General features: G+C 39.1%; 1 protein-coding gene across 1 annotated transcript; it reads left to right on the forward strand.

Annotated features, from left to right (window-relative positions):
- Positions 1 to 643: 643 nt before the first annotated feature.
- LOC149813539 (uncharacterized) lies at positions 644 to 1,039 on the forward strand. The gene has a single exon (XM_089991139.1). The coding sequence runs from the start codon at positions 644 to 646 to the stop codon at positions 1,037 to 1,039; it is 396 nt and encodes a 131-aa protein (XP_089847265.1).
- The last annotated feature ends 12,737 nt before the right edge of the window (positions 1,040 to 13,776 follow it).

Here is a 13,776-nt window from a genome sequence, read left to right on the forward strand (position 1 = left end):
AGTAAGACAAGAGAACCAACCAGAAAATTGCCGACCTCCTTGAGCCTCTACCTATTCCAGAACGTCATTGGGAAAGCATTTTCACGGACTTCATTGTTAGTCTGCCAAAGGTAGATGATTATTGCTCTATCTTGGTAGTGGCGGATCGTTTCTCTAAATATACCACCTTCATCCCAGCTTCGAAGGAGTACCCTGCAGAGTTGTTCATCAAACATGTTGTGAAGCACTGAGGTATACCAAGAAGCATTGTGAGCGATCATGATGCAAGCTTCACAAGGAAATTCTGGCGTGAAGTGTTTCAGCTACTCGACTCTGATTTGTTATTTTCAACAAGTTTCCACTCATAAACGGACAAGCAGAGCACATCAACGAACTATTAGAGCAGTATCTCAGGCACTTTGTTAGTGTCAATCAGAAAGACTAGGTGAAACTCTTAGATGTGGCCCAATTCTTATACAATCTTCAAAAGAGTGAATCCTTAGACTACAACCCATTTGAGACAGCCACAGGGCAACAACCGCTAACTCTGCATACTCTAGCTACATAGGAAAAGGGAACACCATCATGTGCCTGTCAGTTTGATCGAGACTGGCACGAGCAGACCGAGCTGGCGAAGGCATTTCTGCACAAGGCGGCTAAGAGAATGAAGAAGTGGGCAGACAAACATCGTTGGCCTGCTGAGTTCCATGTTGAGAACCAAGTGTTGGTGAAGCTTTATCCTGATTGCACAGGCATTTTTTGTGAACGACATCGTGGACTGATCAAGAAGTATGAAGGACCATTCACCATCACCAAGAGAGTGGGAAAGCTAGCGTACAAGCTGGACCTGCCCTCGGACTTCAATGTGCACTCGATATTTCATGTGTGCAACCTAAAATCGTTCTATGCAGACAAGGGAGATCTAGAATGTAGCATGCCACAACGCACTGATATCCTGCAGAGGGCCTCGACAACACAACTGGCTGAGAAGCATCTCAGCAAGATCCTTTATCACAAGGTCAACTACTTGGGCGAAACAAAGAAGTATTTTGTGCAGTGAGAGGAGACAACGGAACCGACATGGGAGCCAACATTTCGAATGAAGAGTTGCTATCCAGATGAAGTCAGGGTTTACCATGAAACAGATGGCACCGAGGTCGGTGCATGATTTGAACGGAAGCGCATGTTCTCTTGTGACCCACTTTATATAGTTATGTCTAGAGTCTGTTTTGCTTTGATTGAGTCATGATGTAAGTGTTGAGTTACTTGTAACTTTCTTCGGGCCACCCTTGTACCTTGGTTTAGGTTGATCAATACCCTAAAGGGTTAGCCCGTAGATCTGAACTGTAAGATGCCTGTAGGCAAAATTGTAAATGAATGCAAATGTGTTGAGCTTTCTTTGTTGAGCCTCATTGTGATTACCTTCAAGTGATTGCAATTTGTCTCCCTCTCTTGCACTCTTTATATTCAAAGCTTCCACAGCGGCAAGCGAGCGACCAGATAGGCTTGTGGTGGTAAAGAAAGACCGTCGAACCGCACTGGCCTATTGAAGAAATAGGCCTGTGACAACAATTGCATTGAACAATATTATCATACATGACTTTTGCATATGCAATGCCACTGTCCCTCTATATGGATACAAGACTAACAATTTCCTATTAACAGCTAGAACTCATCAATATAAAGTATCATATAGTACTTCATGTTAGAGGGGCCCTTCTAGGCCCTCTGCTTCAAGGGTAAAAGGGAAGAAAGAAAAGGATATATATATATATATATATATATATATATATATATATATATATATATATATATATATATATATATAGAGAGAGAGAGAGAGAGAGAGAGAGAGAGAGAGAGACATCCTCAAGAAAGAGAAAAGGTCATTCTCTCTCTTTGGATGCAAGCTTCCTAGAGAAGAGGGGGAGATCTTCCCTCCCCCAAGGCCAAATTCATAGGAGGCCACGAATGACTCAGAAAGAGAAAATCCTCGACTATTGAGGGTTTCTTGGGATAGCTTATACAGCCTTGTACAAGAATCAATTTTTCTTCCCAATTACATGAATTTTCCCAATCTAAACATATAAAGAAAATACTAATTCACTACTCTGATGATGAAGATGGATATTGGTCTGTGATCCTGTCTAATCCATGACACTTCACACCGATTCAGAAGGCATTAACATGCATAGAAATAATAAAAGTACATTCTCATTCATTCAATCATGTTTTCTCATTAATCCAACAATTAAGATAGCTATTTGCATTCTATTGCATTTGATACTAACACAATATATTCCTTAAAAAAAACACACAAAGTGATGCTATATAAAATTTAGTTGCCAGTATAGTTCATGTTAACTGTTCTCACAGTATGAATCCCAAATAATTGATTTTCATTGTACTAAAGATCAATACCAAGATTTTCTGCCTCAAAATATAGCATAAAGTTCAACATGCCAGAAAGTGTCGGTGCTCTTTCATTTTGTTGTTAAATTTATGAAAAATATTTATTTTAAGAAAAAGGACTTCTGAGGATTGAAGAAAGGGTGGCAATGCTCAAATATACTCCGACAGATTTCTAAAGCTGGCAAAGCCAAAATCTAGCATCTCTAAACCTCCCATTAGGTTTGATACAGTAACTTCAGGATTCGGCCAACAAATAAATGCTTAACTGTCATGCACCCAATGAATATTCTTTTCCATTATTGGATTAGATGTACACTGAATATATGGTCGCAAGTCATAAGCAGAGCATACAATCAAGTACTAAACCATAAGTTGTGCATATTGTGAATAATTTTGTACTTGCATCCTGCATATTTTTTACCCATCTACAAATTTCGTAAATATTATATACAGAGAGAAAATATCAATTGGCAATCATCATAAATTGTATGTTGGTGTCCAAATATTGGTTTTCACTATGTAAAGGACCAGATTCATATAGGTCAGGCAAACTTATCTATTGAAAGAGAATAATTTTGAAACAGAAAACTGAGTTGATTGTATATATGTACAAGGCAGTAGCAGGATGGGAAGTGGTGATCATCTCAAAGGACTCAAATACATGACAAGTTGGGGATGATGGCCACATGGTTTCAATTTGGGTTGGGTTGGTGGGTTGGCGGGTCAGAATACCTCGAACACGATTCGTTTATTAAACGGGTCGGATGTGGCAAACACGAACATGATCCATTTATTAAACGAGTAACCCGACACAATACGGTTAACCTGTTTAATAAACGGGTCGGGTCGGGTCGACATGACACGATTACACAATACGGCGACAAATGGGTTGCGGGTTGACGGGTTCGTGTAAACAGGTTGCGGGTTCGTGTAAACGGGTTGTGGGTTGACGGGTTCGTGTAAACGGGTTGACCCGCCTGCCTAACCCGTTTATTAAACGGGTCAAACGGGTTGGCGGGTTGGCATACCCCTAACATGAACACGACCCGTTTAATAAACAGGTTGAACGGGTACGACACGAACCCGTTTAAACCAAACCCTAACCCGGCTAAAAAGAGGGTTGGCGGGTCGGGTCAGGTTTTGCCACCCCTGGTTCCAATGAGGCACCCAAGTTCATGAAAGCTCCATATGACCTTTATGAGTTGTGGCGGGAGCAGGGAAATGAGACTATAGCCTAATTTATAGACAGGTGCCTAATATACTGTCAATTTACATTAAACCTCAAACTTTCAAAAAAATCCTTAGCCATATTTATTTCATATTTATTAGTGATAGTTTAATTTTTTTATTAGAATGCCTTATTTGCCCATAGACTCTCTGTCTCTCTCAAACACAGGAGATGGGTACAATCTCCATGTACCAACTTCCTCAAGAACCAACAAAATCACTACCTTTAATATCTTTAAAAACCACCATCTTATTTGCTAAAAGGAAAGGTTGAGATTATCATTTTTAAGAACTGCTCCACGAAAATGTTCAACCTGATTATAGAATCCTACAAAAATTGCTTCATGAATGAGTGTAACACCTGACCAAGCTGGTCAGGTGGGCTCGATCCCACCTAGGCCAGCTGGGTCAAGAGGGGGGGGAGGGGGTGTGTTCCCTCCTTTTCCTCTCCCCCCACGAATGAAATAGTGGGGAAGGAGGAGAACCCCGTTACATGAGGGGTGAGTGTGGGATGGAGAAACCCCCTCCTCTATTTGTACGGGAAAGAGAGACATGAGCAAGGAGGAAGAAGGCGTGAGGAGCTTGAGCGTTGTTTTCTCCCTTTCTGCTGTTTATTTAAAAAAAAAAAACAGATTGGATGGTCATCGGCAACTCGGCTGACGACCCTGTCCTGAGAAGAAGAGAGGGAGGGCCGGGACAGAGGGCGGCCCCCTCCTGTCCCTGCCGCCCTCTGTGAGGCAGGAGGAAGGGTGGGCTGCCGGCTGCCGGGATTAAGAGAGAGGGACAGACAGCCACCCATTGGAGGGAAGAAAGAGAGACAGGAGACACGGAGAGTTGCCCGTCTCTGCCACCCTTCGGGAAGAAGGGCAGAGGGAGGCGGCTTCCTCTGTCTCCGACGCCGGCAACCACCGTTGCCGGAGACGCTGCCATTGCGAGAGGAGGCAGGCAGGGGGAGGACGCCCCTGAGCCACAGATAGGGATTGCTGGTGGAAACCAAACAGAGAAAGAGGGAGAGGGGTCATGGGCCCCTGTCTCGGTTTTCTTAAAAAGGAAAAAAAAAAACAGGTGATCCTATCTCGTTTTTTCTTTTAGAAAACCATTAGACCAACCGGTTTGAGATTAACCAAACCGAGTCAGTTTGTTTGAGTGCACCTCATACCGAGTCGGGTCGGTTTGTACCAGACCAATTTAGTCTGGGTGCACTTTAAGAAAATAAATAAAATAAAATTATTTATATATTGAAAACGGAGATAGTGATTGTCTTGGTTTCCAATTATAAACCGAGTTTGGGTTTGGTTTTATTTTGACCCAACCCAGTATAAATCAGGTTTGGATCCAATTAGACCAAACCTAAAACAAAATGGATCAGGTTTTGGATTCAATTGGACTAAACCTAGATAAGATCAAGTTTGGATTCAGTAAAACCAAACCAACCAGAGTTCGATTTAAATCCATATTAAAGTAGATTTGGACTTGGATCTGAGTTGGAGAATCAGGAACTGAACTATGAAGGTCCAGTTTAAATTAGACCTAGACCAGGCTAAGTCTTGGTTAGTTTCAATTTAGGGAGTGAGCTTAGATGAGGTTATGTTTGGGCTAAGTTCAATGAATTGGGAATTTGTCAAAGAGAATACAAGAGGGAGGGGTTAACCAGAGTTCGATTTAAATCCATATTAAAGTAGATTTGGACTTGGATCTGAGTTGGAGAATCAGGAACTGAACTATGAAGGTCCAGTTTAAATTAGACCTAGACCAGGCTAAGTCTTGGTTAGTTTCAATTTAGGGAGTGAGCTTAGATGAGGTTATGTTTGGGCTAAGTTCAATGAATTGGGAATTTGTCAAAGAGAATACAAGAGGGAGGGGTTGGGGTTGGGATTGGGATTTGAAATTTCAACCTCTCATGTAAAGGAAACCACTCCTTATCAGTAGGTCAACTTGGGCTAATTGATCAAAAATTGTAAACAAAATACATATATACTTGTTTTGGATTGAATATTTAAGATTCGAATCCGAGTCAGATCTAATCCAACCAGTAAATCGAGCATAACTCTTCACTTAGATATCATATTCAGGTGATTTTTAAACTCTTGAATTTCTCTCATCGAGAAGGATCCATTGGGATAGAGTAAGATGACAAACTCTGAAAGTTTGAGATCAGAGTTTGGTAAAGAGGCTTATAAGTATTTTCATAATTTTACACAAGCAAGGACTTTAATGATATTTTAGTAATTGTTGAGATTTTTGCTTATTTCAGATTAGGGTTTGCAGAAAGACTAAGGTTGTTCCTTAGTTCAAGTTTTGGATAATCCGAGGTAAGTGAACATTTCTAAATAACTCTCTAGATAAATAAGATATAGTCGTGTTCATATAAATGCATATAATTAAGTGTTTTCATGTATTTTATAGCAATGTAGATTATTTCATGTATATGAATAGACCGTCTAAATTGTATGTTTATGAGTTTATATTGATGCTGTTTTTAATAAGATTCATGAGAATTGTGGTATTGTGGTATATATTACATGTTTATTTTTAGTACTTGATCATGTCATGTAAATGTTAACAAATGATATGACTTGTATCATAAATGTGCTTGTTGTGAAAATAAGAATAATATTTGAACACATGTAATATATTATGAAAAATAGATTGCTAAGCTTTGAAAATGAAAAATAGAGCTTCAGGGTTCTCAAAATATGATTTATTTTGAGAATGTCATGCTTATACCTTGGGAGGGGTATTGTAAGTGTTGTAACGTAATAAATTGATAATGTACCTCTGTGATGAATTGTTATCTATAGAAATAAAATGTGTATTTGTGATTACACGCTGAAATAATCATACATTTGGTTTTGTATAATATACTAACGCTAAGAAATGAAAGAAAATAAAAAATGCACATAAGGTAACAATACAAAGAATAATAAAGAACTCTAGTAGGAAGGACATGGTCTAGGACTTTGTTTGAGATGTGAGTACCTCGATTGTACCCAATTTTTTTGAAGAATTCCTAGGTAACTCTTAGGGGTTAAAAATATTTTCTATTAGGCACATGTAGGATGTAACATGAACCACAAACCTTGGGGGCAAGTATAGCCTCTCAAACACCTTGAAGGCAGGTATAACTTCTTGAGCTCCTCGACTAGCTACCGACAGACATTTTGGGCTCTCCGACTTGCAACCGGTAAGCAAAGCTGCAATGATGAGAAGCCTATAGTCTGAGTCAGTTTGATCTATTTTGTTGTTAGTGGTTCATATGTCTAGACAACACCATAGACTATGGAGTTGTCTACATGAGTTACTACGCTTTAAGAGACTATTTTTGAAATAACCGATTAGTTTAGAGTGTGATATTAAAATTTGTCTTCTTTAGAAATAAGAAAATATTTTAAGAAGTTAAATAAAAAAATAAAAGAGGATAAAATATATAAATAACATGTGTGCTTCGTTAGAGAACTAAACTAAAAATAATAGCTTAGAGTTCACTACAATTGTAACAATCATGTTCTATTTATAAATGAGAACTTATTGAAGTTTAGACTCTCTCCTTCTTGATTACAACTGTAACTTTAAGAGCAACAACAGACAGGAGGACGTGACTCATAGACAAGCTACTTGTGAACTTTGAAGTACTGAAAGTACTTTGCTTTTATTTCTGCATTTTTATTTTGGAATATGTAATCTGAATATTTTACTTTCATTAAACCTTGATGGTTAGTATTAATGATGGATGAATGGACCTTGTTATATATATAAAAAAAATCTAGGATGGTTTTCAAGATTATTTTGGTAAATTTTTTATAAGAATTAATGTCCACGAACCCACTTGAGTGGCCCTGGCTCGGGTCATTATAATGAGGCTCTCCAATTGTTTGATGAAATGGCAGACATGAACATTTTTGCATGGAACACCATGATCAATGGTTATATAAGAAACAATAACCTCCTTGAAGCCCGATGTGTCTTCAAATTGGTCCCAAACAGACATAATCAACTATAACTCTCATCTCTGGCTACAACAGCATGTCCGCAAAGTAGTTGTTGGATTTTTCAGAGAAATGCAAGAAAATTGTATCTTATTGGATGATTTCACCTTCACTGCCATGCAAAATTTGAACTACGAGTTTGTTAGAACTGTCTTATGTCACTCCTTTTGGGTTAAAACTGAAAATTTCACTAGTATTTTGGGTAGAACGATTATTGACATGTATCCTAAGTGTGGAACTCTGAATGATGCAGTTACAGTGTTCAGTGAATGACTGCCAAGAAATAGACATTTGTGGTGCAGTCTCATGGAACACTGTGCTTTCTAGTTATGTTCAAAGAGCTAATGATGAGAAAGCTCTTGAAAATTTCATTCAAATGGCTGAAAATGGCAACACAATGAGAATTTCCAAAGGAATTCTTTGGGTATGCTTGAGTTATCCAAACAACAGAATTCTAAAGATTGACAGTTCTCATTCTTAATATTTTCATGGAATGAGAATTCACTTTCCATGAGAATTCTCATCCAAAGTATCCAAATGCACCCTTCCATAAATTTTCAAAAGCACAGCTAAAGTTCTTGTGATAATAAAAAAATGCCTAAGTTTTGGTAATTGTAGACACATTTAGAACAAGTTTGATGGAGGTAAATCTAAGTTTTTTTTTAATTAACCATGACAAAGATTAGGTGTGCTTTCAACAATATTAAAATTTTAAGTGTTAGATTAGGTGTGCTTTCAACAATATTGACTGCGTTCACTTTGGCTCTTTGGTGTGTGTGGTGTAAAACTCGACAAGTACTCTCTTTTGGAGATAGTTTTATGTAATTTTTGGCCTTGCAACAAGTGCCACACACCCTGCGAATCCAACTCATTGACATCCTTTATCTTGAATGTCTTAAGCCTACCACCTTGCCAGGTATTTAGAGTCCTTGTGGGCTACACAAGCATGAATTTAGCTTCATAATTATGCATGCTTTCAAGCAGCTATGCATTTTAAACCAAATATGCCATTACTTTTTCCAATGTACCCTTGAATTTGAGCAATGTTTAAAGATGTGAGTTCCCACGAACAACTTGACCTCCAACATGCTTTAGGAAAAACAATGGGAAAGAAGTAGTGCGGGAACACACTAGACCTGCCGATTCAAATCTGTTTCAACTCCAATCTGATGGGGTTAAAACGGACGTACCGGGTCTTCCCATAAGTGTGAATCGATGAAAACAATAAAGCAATGACAATGGAAGAAATAAAACCAAAACAAACCAATAGCGGAAACAAAATAGCACACAATGATTTACGTGGTTCCCTCTCAACTGAGGTACATCCACGACGACCAATAGGTCAGAAACTTTCACTTTCTTCAAACAAAGATTACAGAGTTGCCAAAAGGCATAAGCCTTACAAACACACAAGGTGTAACGAAATGAACAAAAGGATATACCTCACTGAGGAATAAAGAATGAATGATCTGAAAAACCAGCTTGACGAAGTTGTCCTGAAAGAAGTGTAGCATCACTTCTTGCTTTTGTTCACTCCACACCGTTTTGGTGCCCTAAAAGAGTTTCTCACACATTTTTGCTCTTTTCTGCTTCTTTTCTTTTTTGCTCTCTCATCCATCCTTTAAATAGAGGACGCGACCCACATTTAATGTGAAAGACTAAACGTCTAGCATAACTTACAATGTGCCTGAAGCACATTAGCACAAATCGCTATCCACTTGAAGCCACAAATCGCTATCCAGCGACTACTACAAATCGCTATGCAGCGATACCATAAATCACTATGCAACAATACCACAAATCGCTATGCAGCGAGTACTGCAAATCACTATTCAGGTTAAAGCACTCTTCGCCAAATCGTTATCGACAAATCGCTGATCCGCAAACTCTAAACAACTGAATTGTCATTCAGTTGAGAGGACTTCTACAAATCGCTATCTAGCGAATACAAAAATAGTCCTCAAGAAGATCATGTGTTGTGCTTGGAATTCTGAAGCGATACTAAATGTGCATCGAACCAATGGATCCCACAAAGGAGGGAAACCCAACAATTCTCCCCCTTCCCGGCTTATGTGGAAGCTTCTTCTATTCCTGCTAGGAATCGACACTTCTCATGCTTGTCCTTGGGCAATGACTTGGTCAACATATCTGATGTATTGTCATCAGTATGCACTTTCTCCAGTTGCAGTAATTTTTTATTCAAGACATCTCAAATCCAGTGGTATTGGACATCGATATGTTTTGATCTTGAATGAAACGAGGAATTCTTACTCAAGTGAATCACACTCTGGCTATCACAGTGAAGAACTTATTCTTCTTGCTTTAAACCCAACTCTTGCAAGAATTTCTTCACCCACAACAATTCCTTACTGGCTTCTGTAATGGCGATAAACTTAGCTTTTGTAGTAGAGAGAGCTACACATTTCTGTAATTTCGACTGCCATGCAACTGCTCCCCCTGAAAAAGTAATCAAATACCCAGAAGTAGACTTTCTACTGTCTACATCGCCAACCATATCAGAATTTGTGAACCCATCAAGAATAGGTTCACCTTTTCCAAAACATAGGCTCAACTTCAAAGTGCCCTGAAGATACCTCAGAATCCATTTCACTGTTGCCCAGTGTTTCTTCCCTGGATTTGACAAAAATCGACTAACAACATGAGCTATGTTTGGTCGAGTACAGACCATAGCATACACCAACGAACCTACTACTGAAGCATAGAGAATTTTCTGCATCTCAATTCCTTCTTCATCATTTGCAAGACATTGACTTGAGCTAAGTTTGAAATGGCCTGCAAGTGGACAATAACAGGCTTTGCTTTGTCCATGTTGAACCTCTCAAGAACCTTTCTGATATACTTCTCTTGCGATAACCAGATCAACCCATGTGATCTGTCACGAACGATTCTCATCCCAAGAATCTGCTTTGCTGGACCTAAATCCTTCATGGCAAAGGTCTCACTCAGCTCCAACTTTAACTTGTTTATCCTGGTGATGTCTTGGCCCACAATCAACATATCATTCACATAAAGCAAGAGAATGGTAAAATTACCATCTGAAAATTTCTTCACAAACACACAATGGTCTGTGAAGGTTCTTGAATATTCATACTCAGTCATAAAGGAATCAAACTTCTTATACCACTGTCTTGGTGCTCGCTTCAATCCATACAAGCTCTTCTTCAGTTTGCAGACTAGGTGCTCTTTACCCTTGTCAATGAAGCCCTCAGGTTTCTCCATATAAATTTATTCTTCCAAGTCACCATGCAGAAATGCAGTCTTCACATCAAGCTGCTCAACTTCCAAATGCATGCTTGCAGTTATACCAAGCACAGTTCGAATGGAGGACATCTTTGCAACTGGTGAGAAGATTTCATCAAAATCAACTCCCTTCTTCTGAGCAAAACCTTTCACTAGAAGTCGTGCCTTGTATCTAGGTTGAGAGTTGATCCCATCAGTCTTCTGCCTGCAGACCCACTTGTTCTTCAACACTTTCTTCCCTTTAGGTGTCTTTACCAAATCAAATGTGTGATTCTCATACAATGAATTCATTTCCTCTTTCATTGCCTTAAAGCCACTCAGTTTGATTTTCGTCCTCCAAAACTTCTTCAAAAGTTTCTGTCTTACCTTGATCTGTAATCATTACATACTCATTTGATAAGTATTTCCTGGATGACTGTTTCTCTCTGGTAGAACTCCTTATCGGAGTCTGAGGAAGTGACTCTTGTGGTGTTGGATCCCCCTCAATTTATGTCTCATCATATCCTTTCTCTGCGTCATTGTGAGGAGGTGTCATCCTCACAGTCCTTTCATGCTTAATGCCATGATTGGTGCAATACTGATCAAATGACCCAATGTATTCGCCACCATTATCCGAGCGAACACACTTCAACTGTCTGTCAATTTCTCTTTCAGTCATGGCCTAAAAATGCTTGAATACATCTAGAACTTGGTCTTTAGTTCTCAGTGTATAAGCTCAGACTTTCTTAAAGTGATCATCAATGAAAGTTACAAAGTACAATGCACCAGCAAGTGTCTTGACCTTCAAAGGTCCACAGACATCAAAATGTACAAGATCTCGAACATGAGATTTTCTAGATGCAATGCTTCTATGAAAAGAAATTATGCTTTGTTTACCATGAAAGCAATGAACACAAGGTTCCAAAGATGTACCTGTTGCACCAGCCAGGAGCTCTTTCTTAACTAGGACTTGTAGTCCCTTCTCGCTCATATGCCTGAGCCTTCTATGCTATATCTCTGTAGATGAGCCAGTCTCCACAACATTCACAACACTCTTGCAGGTCTTCGCTTGCAAAGTGTAGAGAGAGCAGGTCTTAGTTCCTTTTGCTACCACCAAGGAACCCTTGGTTAACTTTCACCTTCCATCACTGAAGGTGTTGTTGTAATCATCCAACTTTCCGACAGAGATCAGATTCAGTCGGATGTCTGGTACATGCCTCACATATTTCAACAATAATTTACAGCCAACATTTGTTTTCAAGCAAATATCGCCAATGCCAACAATCTTCGACACATCTTCATTTCTCATTCGGACATTCTCGAAATCACCTTGAGAGTAGGAAGTGAAGAAATTAGCCTGTGAGGTAACATAAAATGAAGCTCCAGAGTCAATAACCCAATCAGTCTCTTGACCGATCAGATTGATGCTAGTGCCATCACACATAACCATGATCTCTCTATCTGTGATTGCAGTTGTGGCACTATACTTTTTTTTTTGAGCTCTGCTCTTTGAACTTGAGCTTTCTGTACTCTTGTTTCATACACCCCTTCTTGTGGCAATAATAACACTCAACATCTTTCTTTGAGCTCGAGTGTGAGTGGCCTTTGGATTTGCCACGGTAGTGTGGAGCCTTGCTCTTACTCCTGTTTCTCTCCCAGTTTTCAATCACAAGTGCCTCAGAGGTAGAAGGACCTGACGACTTTCTTCTCGTCTCTTTATTTAGAAGACTACTGGTAACTTGACTCATTATTACCGTTCCATCAGGTGCGAAGTTATTGACTGTGACCACCAAGGTTTCTCAACTCTCAGGAAGGAAACTAAGGAGCAATAAGGCTTATAACTCATCATCAAAAGTGATTTTTATTGTAGCAAACTGATTTACAATGCTTTTGATCTCATTTAAATACTCTGCAATAGAGTTGTCATATTTGTATTTGAGGTTCGCAAGCTTTCAAAATAGAAAGGCCTTATTCACTGTCGTCTTTCTATTATAAAGACTTTTCAGTTTGGTCCAAAGATCATGCGTCGAAGTTTATGTGGATACATGATGAAAGACACTATCATTTATCCATTGCCGAATGAAACTGACAACCTTTTGGTCTAGCTTTCTTCATTCGTCATCTTTCATCTCTTCTGGTTTGCTGCTATCACCCTCTATAGGTCCATCCAGATCTTTACAAACCAAAAGGTCTTCCATTTTTGTTTTTCATGTCATCTAGTTTGTGTCATTCAAATTGATCATGCGACCAACGTTGTTCTCCATGACTCACACACAAATATATGACGAACTAAGACTAAAAACCAAAGCTCTGATACCAGATGATGAGGTTAAAATGGACGTACCGGGTCTCCCCACAAGTGTGAATCGATGAAAACAATAAAGCAATGACAATGGAAGAAATAAAACCAAAACAAACCAATAGCAGAAACAAAACAACACACAACAATTTGCATGGTTCCCTCTCAACTGAGGTACGTCCATAACAACAAATAAGTCAGCAACTTCCACTTTCTTCAAACAAAGATTACAGAGTGGCCAAAAGGCATACACCTTACAAACACACAAGGTGTAACGAAATGAACAAGATGATATACCTCACTGAGAAACAAAGAATGAATGATATAAAGAACCAGCTTGACGAAGTTGTCCTAAAAGAAGTGTAGCAGCACTTCTTGCTTTTGTTCACTTTACACCCTTTCGGTGCCCTAAAAGAGTTTCTCACACCTTTTCGCTCTTTTCTGCTTCTTCTCTTTTTTGCTCTCTCATCCATCCCTTAAATAGAGGACGAGACCCGCATTTAATGTGAAAGACTAAATGTCTTGCACAACTTACAATGCGCCTGAAGCACATTAGCACAAATCGCTATCCAGCTGAAGCCACAAATGCTATCTAGCGATTACTATAAATCACTATGCAGCGATACCACAAAT

The sequence above is a fragment of the Nuphar pumila genome, chromosome 16, assembly GCF_984573655.1.
Source record: "Nuphar pumila chromosome 16, dmNupPumi1.hap1.1, whole genome shotgun sequence".
In the NCBI taxonomy this organism is placed as follows: Eukaryota; Viridiplantae; Streptophyta; class Magnoliopsida; order Nymphaeales; family Nymphaeaceae; genus Nuphar; species Nuphar pumila.

Excerpts from the sequence above, each read along its gene's own strand:
- LOC149813539 (XM_089991139.1), top strand. The coding sequence starts at position 644 with ATGAAGAAGTGGGCAGACAAACATCGTTGGCCTGCTGAGTTCCATGTT.